A 20,479-nucleotide genomic window follows, 5' to 3' on the forward strand; every position below is an offset into this window, starting at 1 on the left:
TGCGCCAAATGTTTTTATCGAGCTCTGATGTGAGGGTATTCCTGAAATGATAAAAAATTAAAAGAGAGCAGTTAAATGCAAAGGCAAAGAGTGTTCTTTGCATTTGTACTTTGACACGCAGGGTAGAAATCATGATAAAAGAGGTCGAAATGACAGAAAGATAAGAGATCAAGACAAAATAAAACTTGAGATGATAACGCCTGAATACCTATATTTATAGATGAGAGGTAATGGGCGAATGGGAGACAATGATAACGTGACCAAGCTGATGTGGCACTGAATACATGTCAGATCAGCACAAATGTTTGAAATGCCCCTAACTATTTGCTAGAGGCCTCTAATGAAGAAAAAAACTATTATTCCCATTGGACAACTAAATACCCCCAACACTCTTATCACATAATACATATTACATTCTCTTATCACATAATACATATTACATTTTGTGAACCAAACATGCCATTTTCTCAATGATATAATATTCTTAAAGAACTTAATTAAGCATCATGTAGAATTATTAATTAATCATAATATTAAACTTTTATAAAATAATGTAAAATGACAAATAACATTTTAGAAATATAATATAATAAACAATTATATCCATTTTCATCTGTTTAAATATTTTTTACATTTGTGATTTTATATAAATTATAGGTAAACTATATATATATAATATTGATTTGGAAACGAGAAAGCTGGATTTAATTTTTTGAATAAAAGATATGAATATTAAAAAGTCATATTCTCAAATATGAAAAACTTACTATTTATCATTTTATGTTAGGCTCCAAATATTAGGGAAATACTTTGGTGTAATTTTTTAAGTGAAATTTGTGAAATTTTTTATTAAAATGATTCAATAAAAACTAAAATCAAAAATCAAAATTAATAGATTGAAAGGTTTTGTTATATAGATCAAGTGTACAAATTTTGAAAAAAATATTAATAATTTTTATATTTTTTTATATAAGTATTTTTAATAAAAAATTTAAAAATTTTTACTACTAAATAAATATGTATTAAATTTGAATTATAAAATATTTTTTTAATAATTTTTTACATATTATTGATATTCTCATTGAACTCTATTAATCGATTGGTTTTTATTTTAAATTCTAATTTTTATTGAATTATTTTAATAAAAAATTTCACAAATTTTACCTAAAAATTTTTGTATAAATCTTTCCCCCAAATACCAAGTTCAAAGGCCTTTCTCTATCTCCATAAGTTTTTTTTTTTTAATCTATCCATCAATTCTTTTTTATAATACCTATCTAATTCAAAAGAATATTATGCATATAAATTATTTAGAAACGTAGCTTCCAAACACTAACTTCAATCACATATTAATTGATTTAAAGGTTAATTGACTTGGTCTCCACAAGTTATGTGTACATTTTTCATGTGATTTCATATAGATGTGAAGTTAAGAAATTTTTTTTAAAAATTAATATTTTCAATTGCGAGAAAGTGCTCGAAAGAGAGGTGGAATGTATTTACATGCTACTAATAAGAAAGCCAGAAATAAGTTGGATAAGTGGCAGCTATCTTTTAAATTATGGTCTTAGGAAATTCTCATTATTGTCTACAATCTTCTTTAGAAATTAAAATGGTCCCCAACTTTTATATATTTTTTATATTTATATTGCATAATATTTAAAAAATAATATTTAAATAAAATTTTAAACTTTATAAAAAATGAAAATGAATTCTTAATTTTTTTATTGCCTAAAATTAAAATTATAAATTTTTATTTTATTATAATTAGAACTTTCATGCTATAAAATATTTAATTGTCGATTAAATGAATTGAATGATATAATTCATAAAAAAAATGTTTATTTGGATTTATTTAGATGAATTAGATGAAAAATATTTGACAAAATAATATTTTTAAAAAAATTGATAATTAGATTTTATTTTTTCATTTTAAAGATTTAATAATGATAATCAAATAAGAATTTATAACTTGAATTTCATGTAATAAAATAATTAATGACTTGTTTTTGTTTTTGTGTAACATATGACATTAAAATAAAAAATAAAAACTCTAAACTTTACTATTTTATTTAGATAAGTTCATATATTTTTATTGAAAAAGGAACTCTATTTACACCTCATTTATTACTCTATATACCCTACTTCTAAATACACTCCAAATTTAAAACTTTATTTCCTATTTTTACTAAATGGCACTCACCCTTTACATTCTATTTTCCATTCCTACCTTTTTCTCTTTTTCTCTCTTAATTTTTCAAAAATAGGTGAAATCAAGTTTTTCGGAAATAAAAATCCAATGAGCTTCAAAGCTTATTGGATATATATTTCCCATAAGCTCGATTTCACTTCTGAAAGTGGATTTCTTACCTTTAATCACTAAAAACCTTAATCATGTAGATCCATGTCGCATGAACTATTTAAGAAAGACTTAATTTAAAATATGTGTGTTTATGGATCTATTTACTTGATTATGAGTGCAAATGAAACTAAAATTGATGCTCTTAAGAATGCAAGGCACAAGCTTGCTCTTTCTATTAAGACTCTAGAAAACTGTGAACACCCTTTTCTTGTTTTTTGGTTTTGCATGGGTAAAATGGTATACCTAGTTTTCTCATTTAGTCTCAAGGCAAGAACATTTTTATGCCTATACATGCTTGAGAACTAACACGTCTTTTCTATTCGCATATATGATCAAATAAGAATGGACACATCGATGGTTCAACCTCCCACCTATGCTTGTTTGAGAACTTGTCCCCAATATTCCCACATTTGTATTATTTATTTTAAAATTAAATGTATTTATTTAATTTATTATCTCCAATAAATTTATTTTATTTATTTTATTTAAATTAAAATTAAATGAATTATTTATTTTAAAATTAAATGTATTATTTATTTTAAAATTAAATGTATTATGTATTTTCGAAAATAGATTTTCGAGAATTACATTGTATTCTCAAAAATTCATTTTCAAAAATGCATTTGCATTATTAGAAATCCATTTTTGAGAATGTAATATAAGAAAGGTTGAGTGTCTAAGTTATTGAGGGTATTTATGTCATTTATTAAAGGCTTAGATTGGTATTTTCTATGTGGATATTTTTAGAAAAAAATTTAAGGGGTGCATAGAGAAGATTTTGTGGTGTATTTAGAAAACCCCTTATTGATCGCAAATAAACTCTTAACTTTTACACTATGTTTGGATAGATATTAATAAAGGAAAGGAAATGAAATGAAAGTTTTTTAAAGGAAAGGAAAGTTTACATATATTCCTTGTTTGGATAGTTAAAATTAATAAAGGAAAGAAAAGGAAAGGAATTCTAATAACCATGATTTGAATAAATAGTGAAAATGAAAGGAAATAATTTATTATAATATTTTTTTCAATTATAACTTGTTTTTATAAAGTAACATATAATATACAAATATATCTTTGTACTACCTAGCTTGTATAAACAAATCTTTCTAAACAAATTGAGTATGTTTAAAACAGTAAGATATATTAGCTAGTTATTAATTTACTTTTAATTTTATCTTTAATTCAGCTTTTTAATTTATTCTGACAATAATTTAGCTTATTTTGTTGTTAAGACTTAGAAAATCATAAAGTATATTATAAACTGTGATATTATATAAAATACTCTTAAAAGAAAATTATTTTTGTTGGAAATGTCAATTATATAATTAAATGTAATGTCAGAACAAAAATATGGATATAATAGTCTTTTTATAAAAATAAAAATTTTTCAACTTTCCTTTCCTTAGCTTTTTTCCTAAATTGAGATATTAAAAAAATGAGGATTATAAAAGAAATCAAAAGTTATTGAGTTTCCACCTCTTTCCTTTCCTTTAAATTAAAAGTTTATCCAAACAAAGAAATGATTTTTTTTTGTTTCCATTACTTTCCTTTATTTTCCTTTCCTTTCCTTTCCTTTCCTTTCCTTTCCCTCCCCTCATTCCAAACACAATATTACTTTACACCCAAATAAATCTTTAAAGTTTAATTTATATCCAAATAAGCCTTTAACCTCTAATTTTTATCTAAATAAACTTTTAAAATAAATTAATATTTTGTTTGAAATAAGGGATTACTTAGATATAAATAACGAAAAAGACTTATTTGGGTACAATAAAATTATAGAGACTTATTAAATAAAGAATCTCATGATTTTCCCCTAAAAAGTTTCATATAAGTCTTTCCCTTAAATACCAAGCTTAAAAGCTTTTCTCCATCTCCATAAGTTTTTTTTCTAATCTACTCATTAATTTTTTATTATAATACTTATCTTACGTAAAAAGATATTACATGCGTAAACTTTTTCAAATCCATAATTTTCAAATACTAATTTTAATAACATATTAACTGATTTAAAGTCAATAGACTCTATGTCCATAAGTTATCTATACATAACGTGATTTCGTATAGATGTGAAGATAAGATTTTTTTAAAAAAAAAATTATATATCGACACTTTTTTCAATTTTGTAAGAAAAAGCTTGAAGGAAAGCTACAATGTTTTTACATATTACTAATAGTAAAGCTAGAGATAAGTTGGATAAGTGGCAGCTATCTTTTGCATTATTGTCTTAGCAAATTGTTATTATCGTCTGCAAGCTTCCTTAGAAATTAAAATGGTCTCTTACTTTTATATTTCTTATATATTTGTATTACATAACATTTTAAGAGATAATACTCGAACAAACTTCTAAATTTTATTGAAAAATGAAATTGAATGTTTTATTTTTTATTGCATAAAATAAATATTATAATTTTTTTTATTGTAATTACAACTATAATGCTATAAAATATTCAATTGTCAGTTAAATCTGTTAAGGTTTGCCTTGAATCTCTTAATCCCACATTGAAAGTTGAAAGTTTATCTTGTATCCCACATTAGGAGTTTAGTAAATATATAAATATGGTTTCACCTTTATAAATAAAATGTTTTGTTTTCAGTTTGGTAATCCAAAATAGTTAAACATCAAGAGAATAGCTAAGTGAATAGGCTATTAAAATTATGTAATTGGATTTTGGGTTAAGTTTTGAATAAGGAGTTGTTTGGTAACTTTTCTCATTCCAAAAGTCTCATAGTTATAAAGATTTATTTGTTAGTAGATTGGATTAGAATAGGCCATTTCGGGTTAGGCATTTGTGTGCTTTTATTCTTGGTTTGGGTTTACTCTATTGTTTGCATGTAAGGGTATTGTGCTTGATTTTTTCTCAACAAGTGGTATTAGAACGAGATTCGAGACGTAAGAAAAGACAAGCCTAAGAGATTGTGAAGAGGATATAAGTATTTCAAAATGTTTGAAGAAGGTATGTCTAATACCTAAGTTTGAAATTCATTTATTTGATGGAAAGAGTAATTTTATGTTATAACAAAGTATGAGTCAAGATTTGTTAGTACAACAAGCATGAGATTAGGTATTAGAGAATATTAAGCCTGAAAGAATGATTGATAGTAATTGGAATAAGTTTCAAAAAAAAGCTATTAGTACTATTAGATTGACCCTAGCCCCAAAAGTAAAGTACAAAGTGTTAACTAAGAGTATTCTAAAGAGTTTATGGGATAAGCTTGAAGGTATTTATGTATCAAAATCATTAATTAATAGATTATGTTTAAAGATGGATCTATATTCTTTGAAAATGAAAGAAGGTACGAGTCTTCATAATCACCTAGATGAGTTTAATAGGTTAGTTTCTCAATTGCTGGCTATTTTTGTTAATGAGTTACAAGATGAAGAAAAAGCTTTAATTTTGTTGTCATATTTGCTCAAGTTTTATAGACCTTTAGTTTAAACTTTATTAGTGGGTAGGTCTACTTTGAAATTGGATAATGTGATTGCTCTGTTATATGAAAATGAAAGGTTTATGGGAACACATAACTCATCATCTGTAGGGAGTGCACTAGCTATGAAGGATTCTGATTGAGAGAGGACTTAAAAAAAGGGTTAATGGATCAAGAGATCGAGGGAAAACTCAAGAGAGAGTTGATGGATTAAGAGGGAGATCCAAGTCAAGAGACAAAGGTGATATAAAATGTTATTACTATGGTAAGAAAGGATATATCTAAATGCACTGCAATAAGCTAAGAAAGGATATGACGGCTTTTAAAAGAACAAATAACAAGAAAAAATTGAATGAAGAAAAAATGATACTACTACTATTGTGTTTAATGATGATGATGTCTTTTTGACAACTTGTGTATATAAGACTCAGATTTTGAAAAGTGATAAAGGTTGGGTTTTAGATTCAGCTACTACTATCCATGTAAGCAATGATAGAAGTGACTTTATGGAGTTAGAAAAAAATGAAAAGTATGGGGATATTATGTTGTCAATAGTGAAAAAGTGTAAATTTAAGGCATTAAGAATGTTCACCTTTGAACTTACAATGATGTTGCTAGGACTCTTTATTAGGTAAGGTATGTACCGAGTTGTAGCTATAATTTAATTACTTTGGGTGAGTTAGCTTCTCTTGGGTATACATACTATGGACGAAATGATTGGTACAAAGTGTACAAGAATGGTAGTGTAATTCTATAAGGGAATAGAGATAAAGGCTTAGCTGTTGGAATTCGCATTACGAAGGAAAATAAGAAGAGTAAGCTTGTTAGATTTGCATATACTATTGAAATGTTTGGAGATTCAAATTAAAAGAGGATTTATTGAAGTTTACCTTGAATCTTTTAATCCCACATTGAAAGTTAAATGAAATTATAAGAGTTAAAAGTTTATCTTGTATCCCATACCAAGAGTTTAGTAAAAGTAAAAAGGGTTTTGCCCTTATAAATAAGATGCTTTGCTTTTAGTTTGATAATCCAAAATAGTTAGACATCAAGAGAATAGCTAAATGAGTAGGCTATTAAAATGGTATAATGTAGTTTTGGATTAAGTTTTAAGTAAGAAGTTTTTTAGTGATTTTGTTCATTCCAAAAATCTCATAGTTGTAAAGATTTATTTGTTAATAGATTGAGTTTGTAGTAAGTTATTTTAAGTTAGGCCGAAATAAATATATTTGTGTGCTTTTATTCTTGTTTTGGGTTTACTCTATTGTTTGCATGTATGGGTGTTGTGCTTGATTATTTCCTAACAAAATCTTATGAGTTGGATGCATTCATAAAAAAAAAAATGCTTATTTGGATTTATTTAGATGAATTAGACAAAAAATATTTGACAAAATACTATTTTAAAAATTTTGATAATTAGATTTTATTCTTTCATTTTTATAATTTAATAATGATAATTAAATAAGATTTCATAGCTTCATTTTCATGTAATAAAATAATCAATGACTTGTTTTTGTTTTTGAGTAAATTTTGATGTTAAAATAATAAAAAAGTCTTTAAACCTTACTATTTTATTTAAATAAGTTTATATACTTGTATTGAATCCAAATAAGCTTTTCACCTTTATTTTACATCCAAATAAATCCTTAAATTTTAATTTATATTCAAATAAGCCTTTAGACTTTAATTTGTATCTAAATAAACCTTTAATATAAATTAATCTTTTGTTTCAAATAATGGTTTACTTGGATACAAATAACAAAAAAGTCTTATTTAGGTATAATAAAAGTATAATGGTTTATTTAAATAAAATGATAAAATTCAAAAACTCTTTTAATATTTTAACCTTTATTTTAAGAATAACTATATAAAAAGCAAAAATGAAAATGCATATTCATAAGAAACAAACCATTTGGTAAAGAGAGAAACTCTTTTTTCTTGTCATTAAAGATTGATTTTTGTTGAAAGTACTTTAAAAATAAAACTTTAAATGCACTATATCTATATATAAATAAATTTTAAATTACTCAAAAAAATAATTAGATCATAACAAAATTTAAAAATTCTCCTCAACTTATTATAAGAAAGAAAGAAAAGTGACCCTAAAGTGTGAAAAGTTTAGATTTTATTGGCGCTTTGGTTGTTCCTTCATTTTTCATTGCAAACTTTTCAAATTTCATTTGTCATTTTTTTGTTATTCATCTTTTCAACTTGGAAAAGTCTACGATTCTTTAGCTTTTTTTTTCTTCATTTACCTTTGGTCAAATTATGCTACTGATCCCTATACTATACAAAATTTTGAAATTTAATCCCTTTACTCTAATTCATAGAAATTTAGTTCATTTACTATTTCTATTTAAAAATCCCAATCCTATTGTAAACAATGTAAATTTATCATTGTTAAAATTGATGACTTGGATTTTGACTTGCCGACATATACATTGACTAAACTTACGTGGCTAGGTAAAAAGGTTCATGATGCTGATGTGTAAAAAATAATGTCAAATGGCCAAAAAAAATTGCCAACTCAAATTTAAAAGGAGTGAAATCGATGGAAAGCTATAAGTCCAAGAATGGTAAATTTGTTTTTTAATATTGAGTTTTTTATTAAAAATTAATGTTGAATTATTTTCTTGAAAATTTTCATAATCTGAAGAACAAGAAACCCAAAATTGGCCAAAAAATCACATTTACTTTAGTATGTTTGATGTTCATATTGAATGTTGAATTTAAGTGACCTAAATTTAACCCTTGTTATAGTAACTTATGATTATGAAAGTGGCTTAATGTATTGTTATTGTGGATTAAAGGCTCTTTTAGTCACCTCGACAAGTAATGATAATCTTCAAAGTCATTTCTTTGGCTGTAGCAACTATTAGGTTTACATGACGTAAATTTACTTTTTTGCATATTGAAATTGTTGTAAAGTTAGTTGTAATGTTTGAAGCCTTTAGTTATAAGATTATGCTTGGTATGATAATATAATGTATAAATTAAAAGGCTAATATATGCAGGGCAACCAATGTCGATTTTTTGCTTAGAATGATAAACTAATTGAGGATGAACATATGAAATTGTGGATTGTTGATATAAGGGATACCAATAGAGCTTTGAAGATGGAGAATTCATTATTAAACGATGAGAACAGAGCATTGAGAAGAATTAATGCTAAGTTAAAGAGTGAAAATGCTTGTAACAAAATAATCATTAACATTGATGCAGGGCAACCAATGTCGATTTTTTGCTTAGAATGATAAACTAATTGAGGATGAACATATGAAATTGTGGATTGTTGATATAAGGGATACCAATAGAGCTTTGAAGATGAAGAATTCATTATTAAACGATGAGAACAGAGCATTGAGAAGAATTAATGCTAAGTTGAAGAGTGAAAATGCTTGTAACAAAATAATCATTAACATTGATGAGTTACTTAAAAAGGATATTATGTTGAAACTTGAAAATGAGTTGTTACAAAAGAGATTAAGAATGTTATGTTAGATGCAATAATGGAAGCAAAGGCAAAGACGATGCATAAAATGGCTTTTTGATGTTATCATTGTTAATGTTGTTGTATTTTGCATTTGGATTTGGTAGGGATGATATGACTAGGAATGATGTAATAGCTTTGCCATGACTAAGTAAAAATGAATAATGTATCGGCTTTGCCATGATTAATTATGTATGATGTAATATTTAATGCTATTATCTTCTTTGTTTAATGTTATATGAATGAATGATTAATTAATTATGTATGAATGAATTATGTATTAATTATGTATGAATGATGTATTGGCTCTGCCTTGATTATTTAATGCTATCATCTCCTTTCATTCAAATGTATATCAATAGTGTAAAATTTTATTGCATCTGATTGTGTCTCTATTACATTTAATTCTAATATGTGATGTATAAATATATTTAAAAAAGGTTAATTAGTCATTTAATGTATGGAAATTTTAATCTTATAATATTTAAGTCAACTGATCCAATTTGTTTGTTTAGTTAATTTGATCTAAATTATTTAATTAATTATGTTATTATTATAATAAATTCAATTAATTCAATTTTAAGAGCTTTTTTATTATTATTGCAATTATCATTAATTTATGTAATTTTAAAAAAATGAATTTAAATAAAATTGATCAATTTGCATATCTTTGATTTCTAACAACATCTAAAAAAGTAAAGTTTTAATAAAAAAGAATGTAGTATATTGTTTATAGTTGTTAATTTCATTTTGATATCTATTGTACCAGATGATATGCTTTAGTTATATTAAAATACAATAAACTTAAGGATAATTTTTTGTATCATATTTGGGACCATGAAATATCAGTTGTTTTCGTTTAATCAGCTGATTTTGATGAATTTCTGTAGATTAACTTATTTCGGTCGGTATGTAAATATGAAACATGTTTTGTAATTTTTAACTTATGTTTTGTTGTTTGATTATATTTAACCTAATAAAAATAAAATTAATTAACAAAATAACCATTGAAAGTTGAATTTCTTTTTTTTATTATAACTTTTTTTTTATAATTTATTTTTTCAAATCAAAATACATAGGTATTTCAATTTCTTTTAAGAAAGCAATAATATTTTCTCTTTAAAGTTTAACAATCATGAAACCAAAGGGTAATTTTTTCATCTATTTGTTTTTATCTTAATATTTATATGAAAAATACTTATTTAAATATCATATGATCAAATTAAGTATTTAAAAATATTATAAAAATTTTATAATATTATTTTTTATACTTTTAAACTTATTTATTTGATTTATGAAAATATTGCATATTTATTTTACAGATTTTTAATAGTATTATAATGTACAAATTCATGTATATTTATAAATATATTTGTACTAAACCGAAATATCTTAAATAATATGTCAAAATAACTAATACTAGTATATATCATACTTTTAAAGAAATCAAAATGCATCCGGTACGATATTAACAATTATAATATGCCACCCATTAAGATGTATTTAAAAAATAGGTTAATGCCATGAATATATATTTAAAAAATAGGTTAATGTCATGAATAACCTTAAGTTATAATAAAATGTTTAATATGGTATTTGAATTTTAAAAATTTTTAATATAGTACATTATTTATGATTATGTTAACTAATGTAACATTTGAAGAGTTGTTTGTCTGTTAAGTTTCATCATTTGAAATTAGTCATATTAAAGGTGAGTATTACATTAGTTACAGATTAATAGTTCATATACTATATTAGAAATTTTAAAATTTATTTACCACGTTGAAAATTTTATTATAATTTAAAACCCATTCATGATAAAAAAAAATTAACGAATAAAAATATAATATTATTTTTAAAATGGTTAAATACAAAATATTCTATTTACTATACATTTTTATCAGTTTGGCACCTAAAAAAATAAAATTCATAATTAAATACTTAAACTTTCATTTTATCATATACTTAGGTATTTCCAACTAATGTTATTAGTCAAATTACTGATATGGCATCAATATCCAATTAAATTATGATACATGTCAAAAAGTCTAATCATCGCCACATTATTATTGTTATATCAATATCATAAGAATTTTTTTAATTTAAAAAAAATTCTAAAACATAAGAAAATAATGTAAAAAAATTCAAAACAATTTTCTAAAAATTAAAAAATTCATAAAATCATAAAAAAAATTTAAAATTCAAAATATAAAAAAATTCCAAAAATATAAAAAAATTGTATTTAAAAAAAATTAAATAATTGGAAAATGGAAAACAATTTGAAAAATTAAAAAATCAGCAAAATTCAAAAACAAATTATTAAAACTACAAAAAATTCAAAAAAAACAACTAACAAGATAAAAAAAAAAAAAAAAAAAGAAGCAACCAGTACAAAAAATTTCCCAAAAATTTGAAATATATATAAAAATTCTAAAAAATTCTTAAAATGTCAAAAATAAGAAAAATTAAAATAAATTTGAAATTTTTTAAAAGTCCTAAAAAATCAAAAAATAATAAGAAATAATAGAAATTTCCTAAAAATGAAAACCTTAAAAAAATTTTAAAAATTATCAAAAATTCAAAAAAAATAGAAAAATAAAAAATTTAAAAGAAATTAAAATCTAAAAAAATTTAGAAAAATATCAATGTATAAAAAAGAAAAATAAAGTTATGCCCTTTATGATTTTTTTAGTTTTTAATTTGTAATTTTCAAGTTTTCTATTTTTTCTTTTTTTTTTGGCAAATTTGTCAGGTTTTTTAAAAAATATTTCCTTTTTGGGAAATTTTTCATATTTTTAAAAATCCTTAGGAAATTTTTATGTTTTAGATTTCTGATTTTCTTAGAATATGTTTTTAATTTTTTTTACATTTTGAAAATTTTTCAAAAATTTTCATCTTATGGAATTTTTTCCAAAAAATTTTAGATTTTTTGAAATTTTTTGTATTCTTTTTAAAATTTTTTTATTTTTAAAAATTTTGGGATTCGTTTTTTAAGTTTTAAAAATATAAAATATTTTTTTTGAATTTTTAAAAAAATTTAGGTTTTTTCATCGATTTTAGTTTTTTAGGAAATTTTAAATTTTATTTTTTTGGAAATTTTGGGATTTTTTCTTGAAATTTTACTTTTTTTTTTTGCTTTTTAATATTTTTCAGTTCATATAGGTATTTTTAATTTTCTAGTTTTATTTTTTCATATTTTTCATATTTTCCCTTTTTCAATTTTTTAAATTTTAAAAATTGTTGAAATTTGTTAAATTTTGAGAATCTTTTCAATTTTTCAAATTTTTGATAAATTTTATGATTTTTTTATTTTTTAGTTTTTAAATATTTTGAATTTTTTTAAATTTTTAAAATTTTTTCGAATTTTTGTTTTTTAAAATTTTTCTAATTTTATTAAAAATTTTTAGTATTTTAAAAAATTTTAAATATTTTAATTTTTTTAAAAATTTTCTCTTGATAACTTGATATTTTGACAAAATTCGTAATTTTATTGGATATTTATAAAACATTGGTAACTTAACTAACATCGTATGTCTGAAGTAATAAAGTATCTGTCAGAATGAAACTTTAAATACCTAATTATGAATTTTATTTTGTAAATATTAAATTAATAGAAAATGCAAAATGGTGAGCCATTTTGTACTTAACGCAATTTAAACTTTTCTGATGTATTACAATAAAAAAAAATTCATAAAATAAATAATTTTTTGAAAATCCAAAAAATAAAAAGCACCGAAGCAAAGACCGAAGGAGCATCATAAACGGGGATTGGTGGGGGACTCGGACAATGAAAGAGACAGCCTCGAAGAAAGCGCTCCCAAAGTGTAGCACTTCAATAAATTCAAAAAATATCCATGAAATTACCAAAATGGGTCTGAAAGACGACAAAAGAAAAACAGGAATTGGAACCCTGAACAACAAAATCAAAGAAGCCAAATCCCTCCAAAAAAAAAACGTGAGAGCAAGAAAACCAAATTCCCTCCCTTTCTCTTTCCAAACACCAAAAAACAAAAGCAAGAGGAAAAAAAAAAAATCTCATGCCTCAAAATCCCCCCTCTCAGCCTCAGGTACGTCAATTTTCTCCTTTTCTGTGTCTTTTTTTTCCCCCCTCTATTTGTTATAATTATTTTCATAAAATAAAATAAATAAGAAGAGATATTATATATTCGATCAAAACGGCTGCTTTTGATCCGAAGAGTAGTAATAATGTTGAAAATGGATTTGGAATCGCAGAAGAACAATTACAGGGTGTTTGGAAACATGGCGTTGGTTGTTCCAAAGGAGCTTGAAGAACTCGAAAAGTCTTCTTCTTTGACTTCTCCAAGGCCTTTTGACATCCGATTTCAAGTCCCCAATTTCAGGGTTCCCATTAGAGTGACTTTCTTTTCTCTTCATTTTATTTTACTTTTTATAGTTATTGTTCTAAGGTGCTGTTTGGGTGCTGAGAAAATGGAGGAAAATATAAAATATAAAAGAAACAAGAAACAAGAAATTTTCTTTAGAATCGCACTTGTTCAAGGCAAAAAGTGCGGTACTTGGGAGTCCTTAGAGTTTTGATGAAGCAATTCTTTTCTGCTTCAAATAGTTTTCAATTTGCTTAAACAAAATGTTTGGCTGCTGATAATTATGGGAGAAATAAGAGTAAAAAAAAAAAAATTCACACTGAATAAAAGATAATTTGATTGTACTTCGTTGCATAGTTCTCTAAACTTTCACTTGCTGTTGGTGTTGTTGATAGAGTTTATTCAAATGAAATATTTCTCAACTATCTCTTGTTTTTTTTTTTTTTGTAATTTGTTTGTGTTAAAACGAAAAAATAATAATTATTGGAAAATATTTTACAGGATTTTATGAATCTTTATGATCCAATGCTCTACAGCTGCCAAATGATTGTTGGCAGTATTATAAACAACAAAGCTCAGCTTGAATTATGAGAAATCTTTGTTTTGATGTAGTTCATTGAATGTTTTCTAAACTATTATTTACCTGCAGCAGAATAGATTTTATGGAAATAAAAAGCATCTGCATTTCAGATGGTTAACTTTTCAAATAACCTTTATCTTTTGTCTTCCTCAAGCCAAAAAGGGAAAAGTGAATTTTATGAATCATTTTGCTCAAATGCTCTATTACGGCCAAAAGATTGTTGCCAATATCATAAAAGCATGATCTGATTGTGATTCAGGATTTCTTGAGGACTAGAGAAGTTGGTGAGTTTCTTAGTGGAGCTTTAGCGGGGGCTATGACCAAAGCTGTTCTCGCTCCCCTAGAGACTATCAGGTTGGCAGAACAAGTTTTGCTATATGGTTATTATTTTGCAGAGTTATTGCCTTTTCCATGTATCTAATATTTATGTTTCTTTATCCAGGTGTCTAGTAAGTGTAATTTTTTTTCGATCAGCATCAAATCTGTAAAACAATATATGGAAAGTTACCTGGAAGCTTGGCCAGGGGAGGTGTACCATATAGCTTGCTGAATAGATGAAGATTTTAAATAGAACATTGAATTTATTTCCATTTTGATCATAAAATTTTAAGCATGGTTGTCAATTTCATTTCTTACATTTTCCATATTTTTCTCCATGCCATGGAGCATTAGCAATTTACAGAGCATAACTTGGGTCGACAAACTTTTTTCAACTCTTAAAATAATTTTGGTATAAGTTTGAGAACTTAAGTGTCTATTCAAGCCTTTCTATCTGATACTGCAGTTATATAGATCCTTAAGATTTCGAAAGAAACCACTCAAGTTGATTAACAATTAACCAATTTGGTACTTTCCACTTATTGTTGCTCTCAATGTTGGTTCTTTTTCCCAAAAAAAGAAAAAGAAAAGGAAAAAAAAAAAAGAAAAGAAAAGAAGGCACTAAGAGTTAGGATGATGATGATGCTTGGATGCCCTATATTCTTCCTAGTATTGCATTGAGGTCCGCTTAGTATTGCTCTTTTGAATTTAAGTTAATTGGTGTATCATAGGATTGGATATTTATGCCATTTGCTTTGGTTCTAAGGCATAATAAATTCTTGACTTGCAAAGTTTTGGATATCAAGTCATTTTGGAAATCTTAGGACAGTGTGGTGTGTTGTCATCATTATGTCCTTATTCATGATCCATTTGGTCTTAAAATCTTTATCATGTGTCTGCTGCCAATGTATTTTTAGCTTAACTTTGATGAATTATGTTAAAACACTTCTTGGAGCATATTTGTTCGACTCATAATTTTTGAGTTCTGACATATGCAGGACAAGAATGGTGGTTGGTGTAGGATCCAAAAACATATATGGTAGTTTTATTGAGATAATTGAGCAGCAAGGTTGGCAAGGACTGTGGGCTGGAAATGGAATTAATATGCTTAGAATAATTCCCACTCAAGCAATTGAGCTTGGAACATTTGAGTGTGTCAAGCGCACAATGACATCAGCACAAGAGAAATGGAATCAGATTGAAAGCCCAAAAGTGCAAATCGGTCATGTTAATATCAACTTTTCTCTTTCCTGGATTTCTCCAGTTGCTGTAGCTGGTGCAGCTGCTGGAATTGTTAGCACACTTGCATGCCATCCTCTTGAAGTTCTCAAGGTTTATGGCATATCATGAGCCCATTATCTTTTTTTTTTTTTCTATTTTTGGAATAAAAAGAAAAATAAAAGTAGAACATTCTACATCAAGCTGAATTATTATTATTATTTTTTTTTTTTTGCCTTTCAATACTAGCTACACATGAAGTGCATCTAACTGTATGGACTGTACACTGATGTCTTCCAACTCATCATGTTTATTACTAAAGACTCCTTTTAGTATCTCACTTGTTTGAGCTGTTCCTAAATAGTTAAATAGCCTAACTTTGTGTTGTTTTGCACTTGGGAAGATAATTGATTCTGAATCTGATCATGTTGAAGATATCATAGCCTTTCTCACTTAATGCTTTATTGTTCTCCTTATCATTCTTACAGGATAGGCTGACTGTCTGTCCTGACATATACCCTAGCTTAAGCATTGCAATTAGCAAGATTTACAGGGATGGTGGTGTTGGTGCCTTTTATGCTGGTATCTCTCCGACACTAATTGGCATGCTTCCCTACAGTACATGTTACTATTTTATGTATGAAAAATTAAAGAAATCCTACTGCCAAACAAAGAAGAAAAAATCTCTAAATCGTCCAGAGATGCTTCTAGTTGGAGCTTTTGCAGGTGAGAAACTTGGTCTTTAGACTGTTGGTTTTGGAAAACTTTTATGGGGTTATCTGGATATTAATAATAAAGTTTGCTTCTTTTTTTTTCCTGTTTCTTCAAAAAAAAAAAATAATGAAACTCAACTTTTCCTATCCCTCCTTTTTGTTATCTTGACTATTAGTGCATCAATGCTTAACAGCTAAATTGGTTCAATTGATATGGCCAGGTTTTACTGCTAGCACCATCAGCTTTCCCTTGGAAGTTGCCAGAAAACGGTTGATGGTGGGAGCTGTGCAGGGTAAGTGTCCGCCAAACATGGCAGCAGCACTTGCTGAAGTCATTCGGGATGAGGGCTTGACGGGTCTTTACAGAGGGTGGGGTGCAAGCTGTTTAAAAGTAGTGCCCTCCTCTGGTATCACCTGGATGTTTTATGAAGCTTGGAAAGACGTATTACTTGTTGAGAAGCGCATTTTATAATGGCTCCAGAAAAAAAACTTCTCGCAGCTAACTAGTCGAGACTGATGATACTTGGGGCCCCATTCTATAAAAGTGCCAGAGGGTGCTAGCATTGTAGTGGATTCAGGGTTGTTTGTGGAAGCTCTGGGATGGAATCCAGGGGCTGATGTTATGGTATGGTATTTACGAGTATGAGATGCTAGTTTTGGGGCAATTTCTACAGAAATTTTGTTTTATTTAATTCTACAGAATTATTAGGTGAGCTTCAATTTTGGGGTCACATTCAATATTGACATGTACCAACAGATTTCTTATGTCACATGATTACCAGTATAAAATTTTTTGACCAATTTGGTTTCTAAATCATTCTTTTAATTGTTTTGCGCCTGTCCTTTTGTCATTTTCGATAATAAATTCAAATTAATTTGATAACCAACTGGTTAATCAAATTAATTCAATTTAGTTGATCAGTTCAGTTGATTAACCGAATTAACCCCACTCTCGAGTAGGTTCCATCAAAAACTGTAATCTTGAACCTAAGATATCGCAATAGCTGTTTAGAGAGTGTCTAGGTAAGAGCATCTGGCTGTTGGTCTCTAGAATAACAAATATACTTTCATTAGGCTTAGTTTGTATTCTCATATCGATCTTCAGAAGTCTGTCAGCAAATGATCAAGAGAAAGGCTGCTTCTTGCCTCCGTAAAAAGCAAGAAACCACATAAAGAAAAGAAATTTACATTACCATGCAAATAACATGTTATTAATGAATTAAAGTTTATTAGCCAAGATCAAACACAGGAAAAGTACTGAACTATAAATCTCTACTGCAACTCTACAGTCTCAGCCAAAGGATTGAAAGGATACGACAAGAATTGGCCTAATCTAAAACAAAGTTCAGAACCTTTAACTTGCTGTCCTAACTGTATGTTCAAACTGCACATGCAATTACATGTTATCCTCTTCGACAGCGGTGCCATTTCGTTGCCTTTGTAACTGAGGAACACATGTTCTGATCGACTGGGAGTTCTCAGCAAGCATGTAAAGACAGAACAAGCATAATCCTGTTTCAGAGAACAAAAAGATTTGGAGTTTTCATACTTCTGATGAAAGATATGGGAACTTTTTGAAAATATTTAATCAAACAAGCTAAATTCGCTAATTGAGTATCTTGTGAAAAACTTATAAATAAAAACTAAGTCTACTTTATTATCAGCCAGCAAATCACTTCTTACATATCTTGGGCACACTCCGTGGAATGTCATATGTAAGTGATTTTCCATGGCATTTCCAAAATATTGCTAGCAAGGTGATAGCTCCAAAGTAGAAAAATGAAACTTCTCAATGCATAAAATTAATTAACTTTTAGTTTCATAGTGCTTGAATGAACAAAAGAAAACTTAACCGGATCTCAAGACAAATAGGGTGTGCTTTATTCAACTTCAACCAGTTCAAACATCTGTTGTATTTTAGGTACAGGAATCAAGATTGCGATTGATTTCAGTAACAGAAAAGTAAACCTAATGACCATACCAGCATAAGCAACTGTAACGCCTGAGACCAATCGTCCAACAGCTGACAGTATGTAAAGACAAATAACAACCTGAAGGAAGATATGCATGGGATTAATGGTCAGGCAAGAAAAAACTTTCTTACGATAATTGCAGTGTCATTTTATCATAATTTTCAAAAGACATAAACGGAATGAGCAGTTCAACCAACACGAAAGTGACCAGGGTTACAAGGAGAAGGGTGTTTATCTTTCAAAGCTTAGCAGTATCAGGCCCTTAGAGATAGATATTCAAAAGATATCAACTAAAGCAGTCAAATTACGATCTAAATGCTCAGATAGCTGATCTACAAGTGACTAGCAATTTAAGTTGTAAAAATTCACCCTAAAAAATAGCCTTTTGTCATGCCCAGTTGCTGCAACCCTTAGAACTGACTCTGCTGCCCCTACAGTATTAGCTAACCATGCAACAATGTTATTAGCAGCATCCTGCGAGATCTGCCACTCAAGTGGATCTACTGGTACCCTACAGAACAGCATTTCCATGATGACAATAAATCAGTCCAAGAATCAAAATCACTGTTAAAATGAAAAAGCAAAATTGTATGAATGTTCGCAGATAAATCACCGTTGCACAAATGTACATAGGATATCATAAAGAGACCATTTGGTCTACACTGAAGTGATTTGAAGAGCAACTCAAGTGATGCAGAACAAAGAAAGAAATAAAACCATGGGGAAAAGGGGAAGAAATATAGGAAAGACACAAAAAAAGGGTGGGGGGGAGAATAACAGAGAGAACCAAAGTGGAGGAAAATTTCAACACTCAATATTCAAATCTAACCATAATTCAGACCTATTACAAACTGAAATACCTTACGCACTTATGGGGCCTAAATAATGCTCAATATAACTGTAAAGCCTTAATAATTCCCTTACAATGGAACTGATAAAGAACAAATACGCATAAGATCAATAAAACAAAACCCTTCAATGAGCATATTCTTTTCCAGCATCATCACAATGATAAACAATAATATATTGATAATCATACACAATTTCTCTTTTCACCATAATTAAAGCAACAGAAACCTAAATTCCACAATTACTAAGGTTAATTACCCCAATATAAGATTTAAGAGATAATTGAGAGCATGCTAAATGAGAGGTAACAATTTGGCAGGAATATGGGATGACAGCGGGCTAAATTCTCCCATTTCTAGGAATCAAATGCAGCATTACGCCTTTGAATTAGACCTGACAATTAGTGTATACATCATGTTGTGTCTGCTTCATGTAAAATACGAAAATTATCATGTCAAATTTGTGTCAACATGCCAAAAAAAAAAAAAAAAAACACATTTTTTGGTTTTTGAGAAACCAATATATAGTTTTTGTTAAAATTTTAAACGGCATAGCTATCATTTTTCCTGTTCTGTTTAAAACTACCAGATTTAATTTGAATGCCCAAACTTCACCAATCTCCATTAACACAAAAGAACTCTAAAACTATTATTATAACTTAAAAATAAACCTTGGGTCATTTCCTATTTGTTTTAGATTTTCATTTCTAGAAAGGAATTAGATAATGAAACTTCACCCACACAATTTTCAGCATAAACCCTAAAACACCAAAAAAGAAAAAGAAAAGCTTAAAATGTGATGAATCAGGCAAAAGAGAAAATGCCCGAGTAATAAAAAAAGAAAAAAGACGTACGAGATGTTCATTTGGCGAAAGAGGAGGCCGAGAATAGCGAGGGAGCAGAGAAGAACGATTAAGACATCGGAGACGAGGGAGAGAATGCTTGAATTCCTGTAGGCACAGTGGTAGTACACCAACGAACCACATATCAGCAATCCCAATGCTTTCCCTACTTCGTTCCTCCCTTCCATCTCTTCTCTTCTTTCTTCTAATTCCTTCAACTCAATTTTGCTTAATCATTTGGAATTTGGAGGGCTTAATTTTCAATTTCTTCTTGCTCCCAAATAGGATGTGGAATTTTAAACCTTCTTTTTCCTTGGGTTGACTCACTAATTTCTCCCGTCTTTGTGTTTCGCTTCTCTTTTT

The 20,479-nt window shown here is 27.3% G+C and overlaps 2 protein-coding genes across 3 annotated transcripts; one reads left to right on the plus strand and one right to left on the minus strand.

Moving 5' to 3' along the window:
- The first annotated feature begins 13,031 nt into the window (after positions 1–13,031).
- LOC111275348 (putative mitochondrial adenine nucleotide transporter BTL1) lies at positions 13,032–17,254 on the plus strand. Of its 2 annotated transcripts, none has more exons than XM_022860668.2 (6): positions 13,032–13,348; positions 13,515–13,643; positions 14,464–14,558; positions 15,521–15,854; positions 16,229–16,466; positions 16,675–17,254. In XM_022860668.2, the coding sequence occupies exons 1-6, from the start codon at positions 13,319–13,321 to the stop codon at positions 16,923–16,925; spliced, it is 1,077 nt and encodes a 358-aa protein (XP_022716403.2). In that variant the 5' UTR covers positions 13,032–13,318; the 3' UTR covers positions 16,926–17,254. The 2 variants fall into 2 exon arrangements, with proteins under 2 accessions (XP_022716403.2, XP_022716402.2); XM_022860667.2 differs by having other exon boundaries at positions 13,034–13,348; positions 13,515–13,655.
- A 369-nt stretch (positions 17,255–17,623) lies between these two features.
- On the minus strand, positions 17,624–20,479 carry LOC111275349 (reticulon-like protein B22). The gene is made up of 4 exons (XM_022860671.2): positions 20,129–20,479; positions 18,796–18,937; positions 18,435–18,504; positions 17,624–17,965 (listed from the first exon to the last, which is right to left on the minus strand). The coding sequence occupies exons 1-4, from the start codon at positions 20,302–20,304 to the stop codon at positions 17,850–17,852; spliced, it is 504 nt and encodes a 167-aa protein (XP_022716406.1). The 5' UTR covers positions 20,305–20,479; the 3' UTR covers positions 17,624–17,849.

This window comes from Durio zibethinus, chromosome 26 (assembly GCF_047325235.1).
Source record: "Durio zibethinus cultivar Kanyao isolate XHJ-2024 chromosome 26, ASM4732523v1, whole genome shotgun sequence".
Lineage (NCBI taxonomy): Eukaryota > Viridiplantae > Streptophyta > Magnoliopsida > Malvales > Malvaceae > Durio > Durio zibethinus.

Coding starts and splice junctions, on each gene's coding strand:
- LOC111275348 (XM_022860667.2), top strand. CDS start 13,319: ATGCCTCAAAATCCCCCCTCTCAGCCTCAG. Junction 13,349..13,514: donor ATCCCCCCTCTCAGCCTCAG/GTACGTCAATTT, acceptor TTGGAATCGCAG/AAGAACAATTACAGGGTGTT. Junction 13,656..14,463: donor ATTTCAGGGTTCCCATTAGA/GTGACTTTCTTT, acceptor ATTGTGATTCAG/GATTTCTTGAGGACTAGAGA.
- LOC111275349 (XM_022860671.2), bottom strand. CDS start 20,304: ATGGAAGGGAGGAACGAAGTAGGGAAAGCATTGGGATTGCTGATATGT. Junction 18,938..20,128: donor TTTCGCCAAATGAACATCTC/GTACGTCTTTTT, acceptor GCTGTTCTGTAG/GGTACCAGTAGATCCACTTG. Junction 17,966..18,434: donor CGTTACAGTTGCTTATGCTG/GTATGGTCATTA, acceptor TCTCTGAAACAG/GATTATGCTTGTTCTGTCTT.